This window comes from Hydra viridissima, unplaced genomic scaffold (genome assembly GCF_058129835.1).
Source record: "Hydra viridissima isolate aposymbiotic clone 2 unplaced genomic scaffold, HvirCarnegie_v1 scaffold_4, whole genome shotgun sequence".
NCBI classification, from domain to species: Eukaryota; Metazoa; Cnidaria; class Hydrozoa; order Anthoathecata; family Hydridae; genus Hydra; species Hydra viridissima.
The window spans coordinates 12,295,814-12,310,443 of NW_028324303.1; the positions used below are offsets into that span (position 1 = coordinate 12,295,814).

Genomic DNA, 14,630 nt, shown 5'->3' on the forward strand with positions numbered 1-14,630 from the left:
TCTTTTTTTGTCTTCAAAAATACCTGTTTCTTTCCATCGTTTGATGGTATCTTTTACAGTACTTCTGGCAACTTTTAATTTTTTTGCAAATTTTACGAACTGAATAACTTTCTTTATGTAATGTAATTATTTCAAAACGTTTTGCAACTGTTAAAGAAGGTTTTTTACCCATATTTTTAATTAAATAGTCGAATTATAAAATTTTTCTCAAGATTTTTTAATGCAACTGTCATTAATACCAAATGAAAACTAAACAAATCTAAATATTCTTAATCATTTTAGTCGGATATCGTTATATTGTAAATATTTACTTCATATTTCAACAAATAAATAACTTTAAGAAGACCAAATTCTTAAGAGTAATGTAACGCTATATATCAAGTAAAAATAAACAATTTAAAAAACAAACTTATTTATGTAAGTTTGAAGTCAGTACTGACCTAAAACTTACATAAACACTTAAAATTAGTAAGTTTAAGTATTATAAATTAACATTATTGATTAATTTAATGATACAGGATAGATTTTAGCTTTTTATATAAAAATATCAAGTGTCCGGAAACTTTTGGCCTGCAGTGTATATATATATTAAAATGATAGTTTACATATAAATAACAAAGTCATAGTAATTGTTTTTAAAATAGATATGAATCAATTTTAACTGCTGGATTTTTTTAAACAATTTAAAAGAATATATAATGAGATATACTAATATACTGATTAATACATTAGTTTGATTGTTTTTATATCTACTGTTATTTAAAAGTTCTGATAAATTACTTATTCAAAGAATATGTTTATAGTTTTATATAATTTATTTATTGAAGGCTAGAATATTATGCCACCTGTTATCCAAAATGCACCTGTGAGTCGAAAAGAGTAAGATTTATGGTTTTGAATTATTTTTAAAGTTTCAAATGAACTGTGTTTTTAGTTCTAATCACTGTTATCAGTGCTTAAATTAAAAATATTTTAATTGAATAATTGAAAATCAAAAACCCCCCGGTCAATCAGGGTAATCATACCTCACAAAATTTTTTGTTTTAGGTCTTGATTTATTTTATTTTTATAAGTAGTTATGCAGGTTACTCATTTGATCTATGCTGATAATTTTGTTGGTTGTGTTTTTTTTTGTTTTTTTTTTTGTTTGTTTTTTTTACTTTAAATCTTATAATTTTTTTTTTGTTTATTTATAGCCCAGAGAAAGGGTAAGTTTTGACAGTGTAAAGTGTAAAATTATGTTTGTTTTTTTATATAGTTTTTTATATATTGAAAAATTAAAATTAAAAATATTAACATAAAAATATTTTAATAATAATGTTTTTTCATATACTTTTCTATTTTTTCATAGTAAAGAAGGATTTGTATGCAATGTTAAATACACAAATTTTTTACCCGATATTCCTTTTGATGGAAAATTCATCTCATATCCTTTTGAAGCAAACAGGTTAAATTTTTTTATAAATGTTACTTAGTTGCCAAAATAACTTTATATAATTTTTTTTTAATCAAGATATAAAAGTTTGATTATGATTAACATTGTACAGCCTCTATTAAAGAATGTAGCTAGAACCAGCTTTTCTTTGTTGAACTTTTCAAAGCTGGTTCCAGTTCTAATAAAACAAAATTTTTTCGTAAAATTAACAATACAGCAATTCAATATTCAATTCATTTTTCAGTTCTGATTATTTTCAGAACATATTGATTTCAGTTCAGAACACATTGACTGCCATGTCAGCAAACAGTGGCTGACACGACATAACTGACTTTGGCTTGTCATTCTGCCATCTATAATATTTTACCATTGGCACTACGTTGACCATTGGTGGCTGACACATCAAAAAACACAATAAATCACCTCAAAAATATCTCAAAATAAATTAAATAATTGTATTTTGACCCGTTATATTAAATCAAACCTAAAAATGTGGAAACAATTTTCGGATATTTAACGAAAATCCTATTGGGAGTCAACTTATTGACAGCCAAAAGGATTTTCCAAACAAAACAAACAAAAATCAACAGTAAAATTTTCTTAGTTGTATAATTATTTTCCATTTTTCAGATCAAAGTATCCAAATTTTCATTTTGCACCTTCCTTCAATTTTTTACTTTTTTGACATCCCTCATTGTTCAGGTTTTTACTTTTTGTGACATCCCTCATTGCTCAGGTTTTTACTTTTTGTTACATTCCTCATTGTTCAGGTTTTTACTTTTTGTGACATCCTTCATTGATCAGGTTTTTACTTTTGGTGACATCCCTCAGTTGTTCAGGTTTTTACTTTTGTGACATCCCTCAGTTGTTCAGGTTTTTGGAGTGGTTTTAGGATTGGTTTTAAAGAGATTTTAACTATATTTTTTTAAAGATTTAGTATTATAATAAAAATAATTAATAATAGTAATTAATATGTTAATAAATCTTTTTATCGTTACATTTTTATGATTACATGCTGTTAGGACTGCATTAGAACCGCAAAATATAACTTACTAAGATGTTTAAAAATATAACTTACTAAGATGTTTAGACAAGTGATTTTTTAAATTTATAAAATAGAATTAAAATTTGATATATAATAACCCTCTATCTGGCACACTATGATCAAACTACAAAAGGAAAAACTTCTCTTAAGCTGCCATTATTCAAATGAAAATGTAATGTGGTTAATTTGCATCAAAATAAAAAAATGAGAGATATAAAATACATATTTCAAAACACCTAATATTGTGGATAAGCTTTACAACTAAAATATTTATCAGCAAATCATTTATTACAAATATGCAACACAAACAGGAAAAGGGATAATAAAGATAAAATTTGAGATTTAATGTTACATTTAAAGTGTTAACAATGCTGGCATTTTTTTATGCATGGAGTCACTTTTACCTGTCATTTAAAATGATTATAATTGTTTAGAATTTTTTTAATAAATGTAGGGAACCATATGCAATCATTTTTTATACATTGTTTCATACAATAAAAATCATTAAAAAGTTCCACCAACTTTGTAGCTATTAAATATCAAGAAGTATTTTAAGATTAATTATGGAATTCAGCATGCCACATTGTCCTATGATTGGATAACCTTAAGAATTATTTTCAAATATTAACATTTACGATACATGTAGAAATCAAAATATTGTTTGCAATCATTAGTAAAAGAAAACTGCTGTGTTTAGAATTTTATATTCAGATGATTTCTATGTTTAGAAAATTCCTCAAGTTTTTTATTTTTGTTTTAGATTTATTGAATACAAGCCAACCTCTTTAGAGAGAAATTATAAGCATGAACTACTTACAGAGCCAGATCTAGGCGTTTCTATTGACTTAATAAATCCAGAAACATATGATATTGATACAAATGGTTTGTTTAATTTTTTTGACACTATTTTAAAATGTTGTTATTAAAGACTTGTAGAAGTATTCTTTAGTACAGATGACTTTTAGTTGAATTAGATCCTGCAGATGAAAAGCTTTTAGAAGAAGATCATGTTCCACAAGCAGATCAAAAGAGGTTCGTTGTCATTGATGCACTCTTTATAAAGTTGTCTCCAGGTTCAACAGAAATTTTATTTTATATCTCTAAAAATAGATTTCAAAAAAATAATGTTCAACTAAAATTTTGAGTAAACCACATAATATCAGTAGATTAATATCAAAGCAGTTAGAGACATTTTCAATATTTAAGACATTTTCAATATGTTCTTAAATCAGGTTTATTTTTATAAGTTTTAGTACATACATGTTTAAGTTATTATATGATGTTGTTGATAAATTGTTAACAATTTTGACATGATGATCTTATGATTAGGCATCAACAACATACAAAGACAGTATCGTGGCTTCGTAAAACTGAGTATATATCAACCGAGTACAATAGGTTTCAAACAAGTAGTGAAATGGCAGAAACAAAGTAATCAATTTTTAGATTTAAATTTTGCTTTTGTCTTACTTCTGTGCCATTTTCTTTTATTTGATTGTATATTTTGGTAACCTGTGCAGCAAAAAAGATATTATCTGAATTTTGTTGTTAATGAAAGTAGATTACTATTTACAGAGTTGGTTATTCAGCAAAAAAACAATCCAAGCTTGATATTGATCTCTATAAGGTTTGGATTTTGTTGTATTAGGTCAGCAAAAAATGAATTAGAAACTGTAAAAAAAAACATTGTTTATAAATATTGCCATTCTTACAGGATAGAGAGTCACAAATAGAAGCCATTGAAGCAAGTTTTGAAGCTGCCAAAAAACCAGTAAATATTTATTGTAATTTTTTTAATTTTCTTTTTTTGATTCTTATTCATTTTGTAAATCTTAAAATGATCTGACATAAACGTTTCAATAAAAAAAAAAAAGTAAATTACTTTTAGATAACTCGTCATGATACAAATCCTAAAATAAAGCCTGTTGAAATTTTACCTGTTTTTCCAGACTTCCAGGTTGGTGCATCTAAATTTAATTTAACTAAATCAAAGCAACAGCTGATATAATATATAGCTAAGATAAAATTTCAAGAAAATTTAATGATATGAATGACTTTTATTAATATTACATTGACTAGTTCTGGCATATGCCATGTGCTCATGTCATCTTTGATACTGAGCCAACACCTCGTGGCAAGACAACCCCTGCAACTGTTGAACAAATGTCACTTGGAATGATCAGGTATTCCTAAACTAAAGATATATTCATAAAGCAATTTGCTGTTCGTATTAAAGCTTAAAAGGATTTTTTTTTATATAAAAGAGGAATGGAAGACGAAAGTGGTGATCAATTTGTGGCTTATTTTATTCCTTCTGATGCAACTCTTAAAAAAAGAAAGCAGGAGTTAGAAAACTCAGAACCACCTAACCCTGATGAAGAGTAAGTTTTTTTGCATTTTATATCAAATAAATATCTTTCAATTGTGCAAGGCACTATATTATGCTACAGTTAGGAAATTGGGAATAGATTCACAAGTAGAATGGTTAATTACAGAGGATTCAAGTACAAAAAAAATTGATAGAAAAACACAACAACTGTTCAAGAGTAGGATAGTGTGATTAAAAAGTCCAAATTTTGGGTTATGAAGTTTTATAGTTTCAGCAATAAAAGCTCTTAGTACTTAAGAAAAGAGGTAAATTTAATTTTTGTCAGGTGAACAAACATTTTTTCCTATCAATAGCCATCAAATGAAGAATATATTTTAGAAATTATTCAAAATTTATTGTTTTCTAACATATCCTTAGTCCACACCTTCTGAATTAGAATTTAGCTTTAGTTGTTTTTTGCACTACTTTTGTGTGATAACTGAGATTTAATTCAAACTTTGATAAAATTAGTATAAGGGTTAAAGAAAATATACTATATATTAAAACTATATCCAACTATAACAAATATAGGTAATCTATGAAATAAATGCATGATAAATTGTTTATGTTAAAAAAGCACATTTTATTTTAGATATGAGTATAAATTAGCACGTGAGTATAACTGGAATGTTAAGAATAAAGCTATCAAAGGATTTGAGGTAAAAGAGAATACTTTCAGGTATTACACAAGTTTAATGAAAGCTTGCAATACTTAAAGTTTGAATGTCTTTTTTAGGAGAACTACTTCTTTGTATTTCGTGAGAATGAAGGTGTATTTTACAATGAGTTACAGACTAGGTATTTATGTGAATTCTTTTTTAATTTTCTTTAGAGTTCTGCATAAACTCGAAATTTTTATGCCTATAGAAAAACCTACTTAATGTTTAATCTAAAATACCTGAAATATAGGTTTACATATGTGAAAGGTGAGGAAAAAGTTCAATACTATGTGTGTATAGCTTTTTTAGGAAGTGAAACTTTTTTGTAGAAATAATTGTGAAAAATCTGACTGGTAAAGAAATTGCTAAAAAGTGCAGTATTACAGTATTGGAAAACTTTAGAATTGATTATTGAAGAAAAATTAGTTTCCAATAGTTTTATCTGTATTCTCAATATTATGTGACGAATCAGCAGACATCTAACAAGGCTGTTCATCTAATAATATTTGAGTCGCATAAATTTTCAATCACAAAGGGAATGCGGTTTTTTTCTTTTCTTTTTTTTTTTTTTTTTTTTTTTTTTTTTTTTTACAGGGTTTAAAAAAACCTTCAATATGGATATATTTAGATGAAATGAATTTGATATTCAATTAAAAAAAAAAAAAAAAAACATGAAAACCTAATCAGCACTAAAGCTTTGATTAACAATTTCTTTAAAAGGCTAATATATATATATATATATACATACATACATACATACATATATATATTAGCCTTTTAAAGAAATTGTTAATTAAAGCTTTAGTGCTGATTAGGTTTTCATGGTTTAATCAAGTAATATTCTTTTGATTGAAAATGTTTATTCATCTTACTAGCTACCTATTTGCATTGCATGAAACTCTTGACCAGGTTACATTTCCTAACACAACTAGAAGTTAATTGTTTAAGTTTCTCCTTTCCCTGTGTATTTGTTTATGTACTTGAAATACGTGGCTACTAATATCTTCATTTTGGCTTTTTTTATTATAATTAGAGTCCGTTTGAATAAAAGGAGAGGCAGAGGTGGAGCTGGTGGTATATCTTCTTCAGTATCAAAATTAATTGTAAAGAATCGTGAGCCAACTGAAAATGAAATCAAACTTCAGGTATATACCAATTTTAATTTAGAATGAGAAAAAATATGATTTCATCAAAAACATATTTTTTTTTTATTGGATTAAAAAAATATTTTGTTGTAAGATTTTTTGATTATGTTTTAAAAAATTTCATCTTAAGAGGTTGCAAGTTTATCATCAATGGAATCAATATCAATATGGATTAAAGGATATAAATTATGCTTTAAAAGTGTTAAAAATCAAGCACTTTCACTTTTTCTGTTTTTTTGTTTGGTTGTTGCTACTTGAAGCACAATGCGCTCTATGCAGCCATATGCTACTCGGAGCGCAATACTTTGTACGCATGCGCTAAATTTTTTTTTTTTTTTAAATCTGGTTGATGTTAACCCTATCCCTACCCCTATCCCTAACCCTTAGCCTTACCCTAACCCTAACCCTAACCGCCTATCTAACCAGCTTTATTGTGAAATATAAATCGCACTGGTATAATAAAATAATTGCGCATGCGTGTACAATATTGCGCTCTGAGCAGCTTATGGCTATGTAGAGCACATTGTGCTCTACGAAGACACTTCATTTTTATTTTTATTCTTTTACTCATTCTCTTTCTATTCATGAGTGTTTACAATTTCAATAAATGTTTTGTCTATGAAATCTCTACTTTGCTTCCAAGCTTTCCTATTCCTTATAGTAACAGTCTAATGTTCCGCAAAATTGGATTTAACCCTAACCTCATTTGGATTGTTGAACGAGTATAGCTTGTGGTTAACAAAAATGTAAACCTTAAAATCAGGCATTAAAATATGCCTAAGACAGTTGCATTTAAAATTTCACCAAAAATAAGTTTTTTTTTATGGCCCAAATGACAATTCAGTTTGGCATTTTTACAGCATGCAACATTTAAATTAACCATACGTAATCTATAATGTTATAATAGATAATCAGTATTATTTGTGATCACCTTCGGATCACATTTTTTTTAGAAATTTATTGTGCTGTAGATTCAATCTGATTGTCTTTTTGAATTTAAGAATTAGGGAAAATAAATAATCAATCTGACAAATGAATGAATGGCTGACAAATAATCACATTAATCCTTAGCCTTACCATGGTGGACATTTCAATGGTCCTGATTGCCAAAAAGTTTTGAAAAAATCTGATCATCTTCAATGTGCTGAAAGTTTCTGAAAGCATACAAAGCCATTCCAATAATTGACATTTTGTAAAGGTTTAACAAAGTTGTTGAATCTTGTTTTGGAAACAAGTTATGTCCCAAGCATCATTTCTTTCAGCTAGCCTTAACACAACCCCAAAAGTTCATGCTGTCTTTTATCATGTTGAGCATTTCATTCAGAGAAAAGGATGCTCACTTGGAATTTATAGTGAACAGACTATTGAAGTCCTCCACCACACTTTTCAAGCTTGTTGGGATTGATTTAAATTAGACTCCACAAATCCAAATTACAGAACAAGACTAACATACTGTTTAGCAGACTTCAATGCCAAGCAGATGTAAAGCATCCAATTAATTGGCTCATATGCCAATTATTTAAAATGATTTTTGTTATCAAATAAAGAACTCTAACAGAAAAATTATTGCTTACTAGCCTCTCAAAATGTGATGGTTCTAGCCCTTTTAAACTTAAAAAAAATTTTTGTCTTAAATTGATGTTTATTAAATACCTGTTATATAAAATGTTAAAACATCTTTGTCAAAAAGTTGATAAACAATGTCTTTGATATACTTAAAGAAAATGCAAAACTGAGTTGTCATTTGGGCCATAAAAAATCTTATTTTTGGTGAAATTTTAAATGCAATTTTCTCTGGCACACTTTAATGTCTGATTTTAAGGTTTACATTTTTGTAAACTAAAAGTTGTACTCTTTCAACAACCCAAAGGATTTTCTCGGGTCATGAAGGTTAGGGCCTAATGTAATTTTGGGGAACAGTGGTTCATTTTTCTAATTTTGTACTCGATACCCATAAGTCGAGATCCCACATTTCCAATTCTCATCTAATTCAGCCTGTAACTTAATTAAAATGAGTTATCGTTAGTTTTGAATTAGTAGTAAATAAGTTTTGTACTGGAGATCAATTATCTTGAATGTGAATTTATTAAATTGAAAACTTCTCCAGTTTTAAAATAGAAACCACAGATAAATATTTTGAATATTCGGATCAAAAAAAAAAAAGATTTTTATTGTAAATTTATACTAGCCCTTATTAAATTTATTCTAGCCCTTATTAAATTTATACTAGCCCTTATTAAATTTATACTAGCCCTTATTAAATCAGGTAAAAAAATTTATACTAGCCCTTATTAAATCAGGTAAAGAAATTTATACTAGCCCTTATTAAATCAGGTAAAGAAATTTATACAAGCCCTTATTAAATCAGGTAAAGAAATTTATACTAGCCCTTATTAAATCAGGTAAAGAAATTTATACTAGCCCTTATTAAATCAGGTAAAGAAACCCTTTAAGCCCTTATTAAATCAGGTAAAGAAACCCTTTAAGCCCTTATTAAATCAGGTAAAGAAACGGCGATTCTTTTTCGCAGAGTCTGATTGTTCTAACTTTTATAGTAGTACTCGGTTCAAACTTTAATTAGATTTTGAAAAACTAATCTTTGAGATTTTATTCAACGTAATTTTTTTTTTTTTTTTTTTATCAACTTAAGATCAAAATACAATTGATCTATAATTTGATTCAACGTAATTTTTTTTTATTTTTTTTTATCAACTTAAGATCAAAATATAATTGATCTATAATTTGCATTTTGGTTCTTTATAATTCAGTTAAAGACTCAATAAGATATGTATCTTGAAATAATTTAGAGTTTTCTTAAATTATGCATCATAAATTTCCAAGAGAGTATTAAATTTTTTAGCGCGCGAAAACCATTCAATAGAAGCCGATAAAATAAAGTTCTTCTAATAGCAACTGCGTCTTTTATTCAACAAAATGTAACTTGAAAGACGATTTTTTTTTGTTCAAACTTCAGGTTTATTGCAGGAACGAAATGTAGAAGCCCGGTTTCACTTTGTCGTTTTTTTGTTATTACTAAAGATTTTTTTTTTGCATTAAGTAAACGGTTTGTAATATACGAATAATGGGTGACAACTGAAAAACGAGATTGGGTTTAAAGATTCATATCTCTTTTAAGGTATAAGGTAAAACAAAAAAGAAAAATGTTTTAGAAAGTATTTTTATTCTAATTATCTTCAATTAAACCATTCCTTCTGACTTTATCAACTAGGCCTGGTATAGACTGAGCTAAACTCCGTAAGAGCTCATTATCAACTTTATAAGGGCAATATTTGATTCTAGAGCGTAGTTTTTTAAGTTTTTCTGCATGCCAACTACTCTTGTAGACAAGGCCTTTCAAAATACTCCAAAAATTTTGGATAAGACGATTCTGGCAAGTTTGTAGGGTTATTCGTTTTCTCAACAAAATGCACTTTTTTCTTGTTTAGGTACGTGATTACTGTTTTTGCATTGTGAGATGATGCCAAATCGGGCTAGAATACATATGCACCATCTGAATGATACTTATCGATAAATGAAATAAGTCTCTTCTTAATGCATTTGTTTAAGTAAAATTCTTGATTCACAGCCAGTCCCACTAGGCAGAAATAGGGCTGCCATTTTCAGAAAAAGCAATCCATAGAAGTAATTTTTTTTTGAAACTTTTGTTTTGTTTGGTATTTAACTGTAGATGGAATGGATTTTACATCACTAGTATAAAAAAAATCATTTCGATTGATACTGGAGTGATTTAATGTGAAATAAGACTCATCATCAACGATTGGTTTACGATTTTTGAATTTCTGACACAATCAACTACACTTAGTTCTAGTAACTGGTTTTGCTGGTCAGAACGTTCTAAAATTTTCATTTTATTTTCTTGATTTAATTTTTTTTTTTTTTAATGTTTTACTCATGTTTTGCTGAGTACAGTTGAATTTTTTAGCTGCCTGTCGTTGAGAAACTCCGTCTTTATTGTCAAATATAAGTTTGAGCCTTTTAATGTTTGTCTTGGTAATTTTTTTAGCCTTTTCTCCCCTTCCTTGAACTCTTTGGTAACTAGATTCACTTTCAGCACGTTTAATCGTCTTGTAGATATTACTTTTAGGTATATTAGTTTTAAAGTGGTCATAAGAGAACTTTTTACCTACATTTCTGTAATTTAAGAAAAAATCATGCACAACTTTTCTAATCTCTTCTTGTTTTGAACTTATTATTTTATCAATGTTTCTATAAAAAAAAAACATAAATTTAAAAACTAGAATAAAAATATTTTCTGAAAGATTTTTTTCTTTTTGTTTTACCTTATACCTTAAAAGAGAAATGTGTATTTAAATGCAGTTTCGTTTTTCAGTTGTCACCCGTTAAAGGTTATTTATTAGATGTGCTTATTTACTAAAAAAATTCCTTTAGAATGCACGTTTAGTACAACTTGAGAACTTGGCACCAGATGACGAAGAGGAAGAAGAAGAACCAGATGAAGAGCAAACAGAAGACAATAAAAATGAAAAGTCTCAACAGTTAGAAAAGTCTGTGAGTGAGCAACCCCAGCTTGAAAATGAAAATGAATCTGACTCAGCAAGTGATTTGTTTGGTTCTAGCTCAAGTGATGAAGATGATGATTAAATGACACTTAAGAATAAAAAGTTCGAACTCGTTTTATTTATTTGAACATTTTAGAGGAATTTCTTTTACAATAATATTTAAAACTATAAAAATACTGTCCAACACTGAATTAGTGACAGTTAAAAGTTTTTTTTTTTGTTTTTTTTTTTAAAAAAAAAAAAGTTTAACTTAATGTTCTTCATGTTACGACCTTCATGTTCATCTAAAGAATTGGGTTTCTCTTTTAGATTGTACATATAATAAAAATACTATACGCAGATATATCATAGCAGTAAATAATCTCGCTACTGTTTTAAGAATTCGAATTGATTTGCCCTTTTAAAAATACATTGTTCTATGTTTAACGGTGATTGTTCTCTGTTGAAGGCGTCTGATGGTAAAAATCATTTAAATGTCTTTTTTTAATCCTAACATTCTTTTAGTTTACTTTGTTATATAAAAAATTTTACTTCACTGGTGTCGATAATAAAATGAATCGCGCAATGGTTGTGCAAAAATTAGGCTTGTTTACTCAAAGTTATATGTCTAAGCTACGAGTTTCTGCGCGCATCCCAATTGTAACAATGACCACTTCATCATCTCGTTTGCAAGGTAAATTCAAGATTTTTTTTTTTTTTTTCTAAATTATGGTTATAGAAATTACAGATTTTCTTTGCTAAAATCATTTATTGTAACTTTTTATTCTATTTCTTTTAGAGAAACGTTTATTCACTCCCGGACCGCTCGGAGTTAGCTTTGAGACAAAAAAGGTTATGCTTCGTGACTTAGGTAGTAGAGATGTAGAGTTTGTAGAAACAATCAAGTTTATACGAAAAAAGGTACTCGAAGTAGCTAAGATATCGACTGGAGATTTTACAATGATACCTCTTCAAGGAAGCGGAACATTTGCTGTTGAGGCTGTTATCATGACAACTGTACCTAAGCAAAATGGCAAGTTACTACTAGCTGTTGCAGGAGCTTATGGAAAAAGAATGATCGAAATCGCTAAATATTCAAATATTGATACTGTAAATATTTTATTAAAGTTTCAACCTTTGTCCACTATTTGCATGTTAATTTGACTTTCCTGAGCAAAATTTATTTTAGGTTGTATTGGAATTTGAGGAGGATGAGAAATGCGATTTAACAGTAATAGAAGGTGTGCTAAAACGTGACAAAAGTATTACAAACGTTGCAATGGTTCATTGTGAGACTACATCCGGAGTTATTCATCCTATCCATGAAGTTGCGCAACTTGTTCGACAATATGCCCCTCGTGCTACTTTTTTTGTTGACGCAATGAGCAGCTTTGGTGCAATACCTATCGACATGAAGAATATTGACTTTCTTGTTACTTCTGCTAATAAATGCATCGAAGGTGTTCCAGGCTTCGGTATAGTAGTAGCGCGTAAAGAAAGGTTGTTGGAATGCAAAGGACGCTCTAGGTCACTTAGTTTGGATTTGTTTGAGCAGTACATTGGTTTAGAAAAAACTGGTCAGTTTCGCTTCACGCCACCTACCCATTGTATCTTAGCATTTAAAAAAGCAGTTGAAACATGGGAAGCGGAAGGAGGAGTAGAAGGGCGCGCTAAGAGGTCTTTTTTTTTATTATTGAGTTTTGGTTCAGCTTGTGTTATGTTTTCGTTAGCTAAAATACGTTTTGATAATTTCTTTAGATACAAAGAAAATAGACATGTTTTGCGCGAAGGCATGGCCAAGTTAGGTTTTAAAGAATTCCTTTCTGATGCTCACTCTGGATATATAATTACGTCCTACCGGTATCCTATAGATTCTAGATTCAATTTTAACGAGTTTTATAGCCGACTTAACGATAAAAATTTAGTTATTTACCCGGGAAAAGTGACGAATGCAGATTGTTTTCGAATCGGCAATATCGGTAACCTATCGGCTCGCGATATGCAGGATCTTTTAGTGGCTATAAAAGAAGTTTGTCATGATATGGGTATTAAGTTGCCGATCGACTCTAAATAGTTAAAAGAATTAAATATATTACAAATGTTTTTTTTTAATAAATTATTTAGTATATTGGAGTGTTTTTTTATATATGTAAACAGTTTTTTAATTATGTAATATATTTCTTTTAATGTGATTATTACTTAACTTTATCAAAAGGTGATCGTTATGATAATCTTTAGAATCACTAATGTCTTCTGTTCTCAAAATTTCTTAAGTAAGTTATTGGCAGAAAGCCTCGACTCCATCGGTTACTATCGTTTGATTTCCACCAATATAATTTGTTGATGTTGATTTTTTTCGATTTGGCAAGGTTTTTCAGCTTTGTTGTAAACAACCTTTATATTTTCGTAGTATTTTTGTAATTGCATTCATCAAGTATGAATGTCTTTCTTGTGTATTACGTTAAAAAATGTCTTTTGGAGTAAAAAATGCATAATTTAACAACGATTAAGTTACCTGTAATATTGATTAAACTGCGAGCATTTCATTGGCTGAGCGCAAAATCGACTGATTACTTAAAACGTTATAGTACTATGTAAATAATGAATACGGTTTTGGTGCGTTTCGCCGTTTTCTTTTTTATTCTTTTTACTTTATAACATCAGCTGTTCAAACACGATCACTCTTTCGAAATTTTAAGCTAAAAACCGATGTTTTGCTGGGAAGTTAATAAGAACATCGAAAAGTCTGTTTAGAACGTGGGTTGAAAACATCATCAGTGCTCTCTAGGTAGAGTTTTTTTCTAAACATTAATTCTAATAACGCTTTTATAAACTACATTCTTCGTTTGCATTTTGTATTTTGTTCTGAAAAGATTCATACTCTGACCATACTTGTGATAACCAAGTCGTTTAAATGGTAAACTTTGAGATTGCTTTAAATAGTTATCTCGAAGTTTTTTTAATTTCTTTTTCAATTATCACATCTTATGAATAAAATAAACCTACAAATAAGTTAGCAAATTTCAAGATAAATTCTCACATAAAATATTTGTCTGTAAGGTTAGATCAATTACCAATGGTTCCTAACCTTGACACCTCTTCATTACCGTGCATTGATAACATAGAATTAGGAACTCATCATTCGTTTTCAATTTCTGATTATGTTGTAATACACCAGTGTAAGCCTCCTTGTTTTGATTGCGAGTTCGTAAATATTTCCTCAAAACAAGCTTTGAAGATAGGTCTCAAAGATGAAAAAATGAAGAATGAAAAATACAGAGAAAAAATTACGGAATTATCGAAGAAATACAGACAATCGTTAAGACAAATTGAATATCAAAAACGCAGAATTCAAGAACTTTCCAAACAGCTCATGATGGAACGTCTTAAATGCTCTCAATACACCATAGAAGAATACACCGTGATTGATTTAGAGAGGCATTTAGCAAGTAACATTA

General features: G+C 28.5%; 2 protein-coding genes across 2 annotated transcripts; both read left to right on the forward strand.

Moving 5' to 3' along the window:
• Positions 1 to 710: 710 nt before the first annotated feature.
• Positions 711 to 11,403, forward strand: LOC145182814 (RNA polymerase II-associated factor 1 homolog). The gene is made up of 15 exons (XM_090084376.1): positions 711 to 879; positions 1,197 to 1,208; positions 1,352 to 1,447; positions 3,241 to 3,362; positions 3,446 to 3,512; positions 3,810 to 3,911; positions 4,056 to 4,107; positions 4,195 to 4,251; positions 4,369 to 4,437; positions 4,560 to 4,663; positions 4,745 to 4,861; positions 5,441 to 5,507; positions 5,585 to 5,646; positions 6,541 to 6,652; positions 11,063 to 11,403. Exons 1-15 carry the CDS (start codon positions 839 to 841, stop codon positions 11,273 to 11,275), a joined length of 1,293 nt encoding a protein of 430 aa, XP_089940502.1. The 5' UTR covers positions 711 to 838; the 3' UTR covers positions 11,276 to 11,403.
• A 295-nt stretch (positions 11,404 to 11,698) lies between these two features.
• LOC145182813 (uncharacterized) lies at positions 11,699 to 13,364 on the forward strand. The gene is made up of 4 exons (XM_080058065.2): positions 11,699 to 11,866; positions 11,972 to 12,282; positions 12,362 to 12,849; positions 12,931 to 13,364. The coding sequence occupies exons 1-4, from the start codon at positions 11,746 to 11,748 to the stop codon at positions 13,244 to 13,246; spliced, it is 1,236 nt and encodes a 411-aa protein (XP_079914191.2). The 5' UTR covers positions 11,699 to 11,745; the 3' UTR covers positions 13,247 to 13,364.
• The last annotated feature ends 1,266 nt before the right edge of the window (positions 13,365 to 14,630 follow it).

Coding starts and splice junctions, on each gene's coding strand:
- LOC145182814 (XM_090084376.1), top strand. CDS start 839: ATGCCACCTGTTATCCAAAATGCACCTGTGAGTCGAAAAGA. Junction 4,252..4,368: donor TTGAAGCTGCCAAAAAACCA/GTAAATATTTAT, acceptor AATTACTTTTAG/ATAACTCGTCATGATACAAA. Junction 4,862..5,440: donor CCACCTAACCCTGATGAAGA/GTAAGTTTTTTT, acceptor ATTTTATTTTAG/ATATGAGTATAAATTAGCAC.
- LOC145182813 (XM_080058065.2), top strand. CDS start 11,746: ATGAATCGCGCAATGGTTGTGCAAAAATTAGGCTTGTTTACTCAAAGT. Junction 11,867..11,971: donor TTCATCATCTCGTTTGCAAG/GTAAATTCAAGA, acceptor TATTTCTTTTAG/AGAAACGTTTATTCACTCCC. Junction 12,283..12,361: donor AATATTCAAATATTGATACT/GTAAATATTTTA, acceptor AATTTATTTTAG/GTTGTATTGGAATTTGAGGA.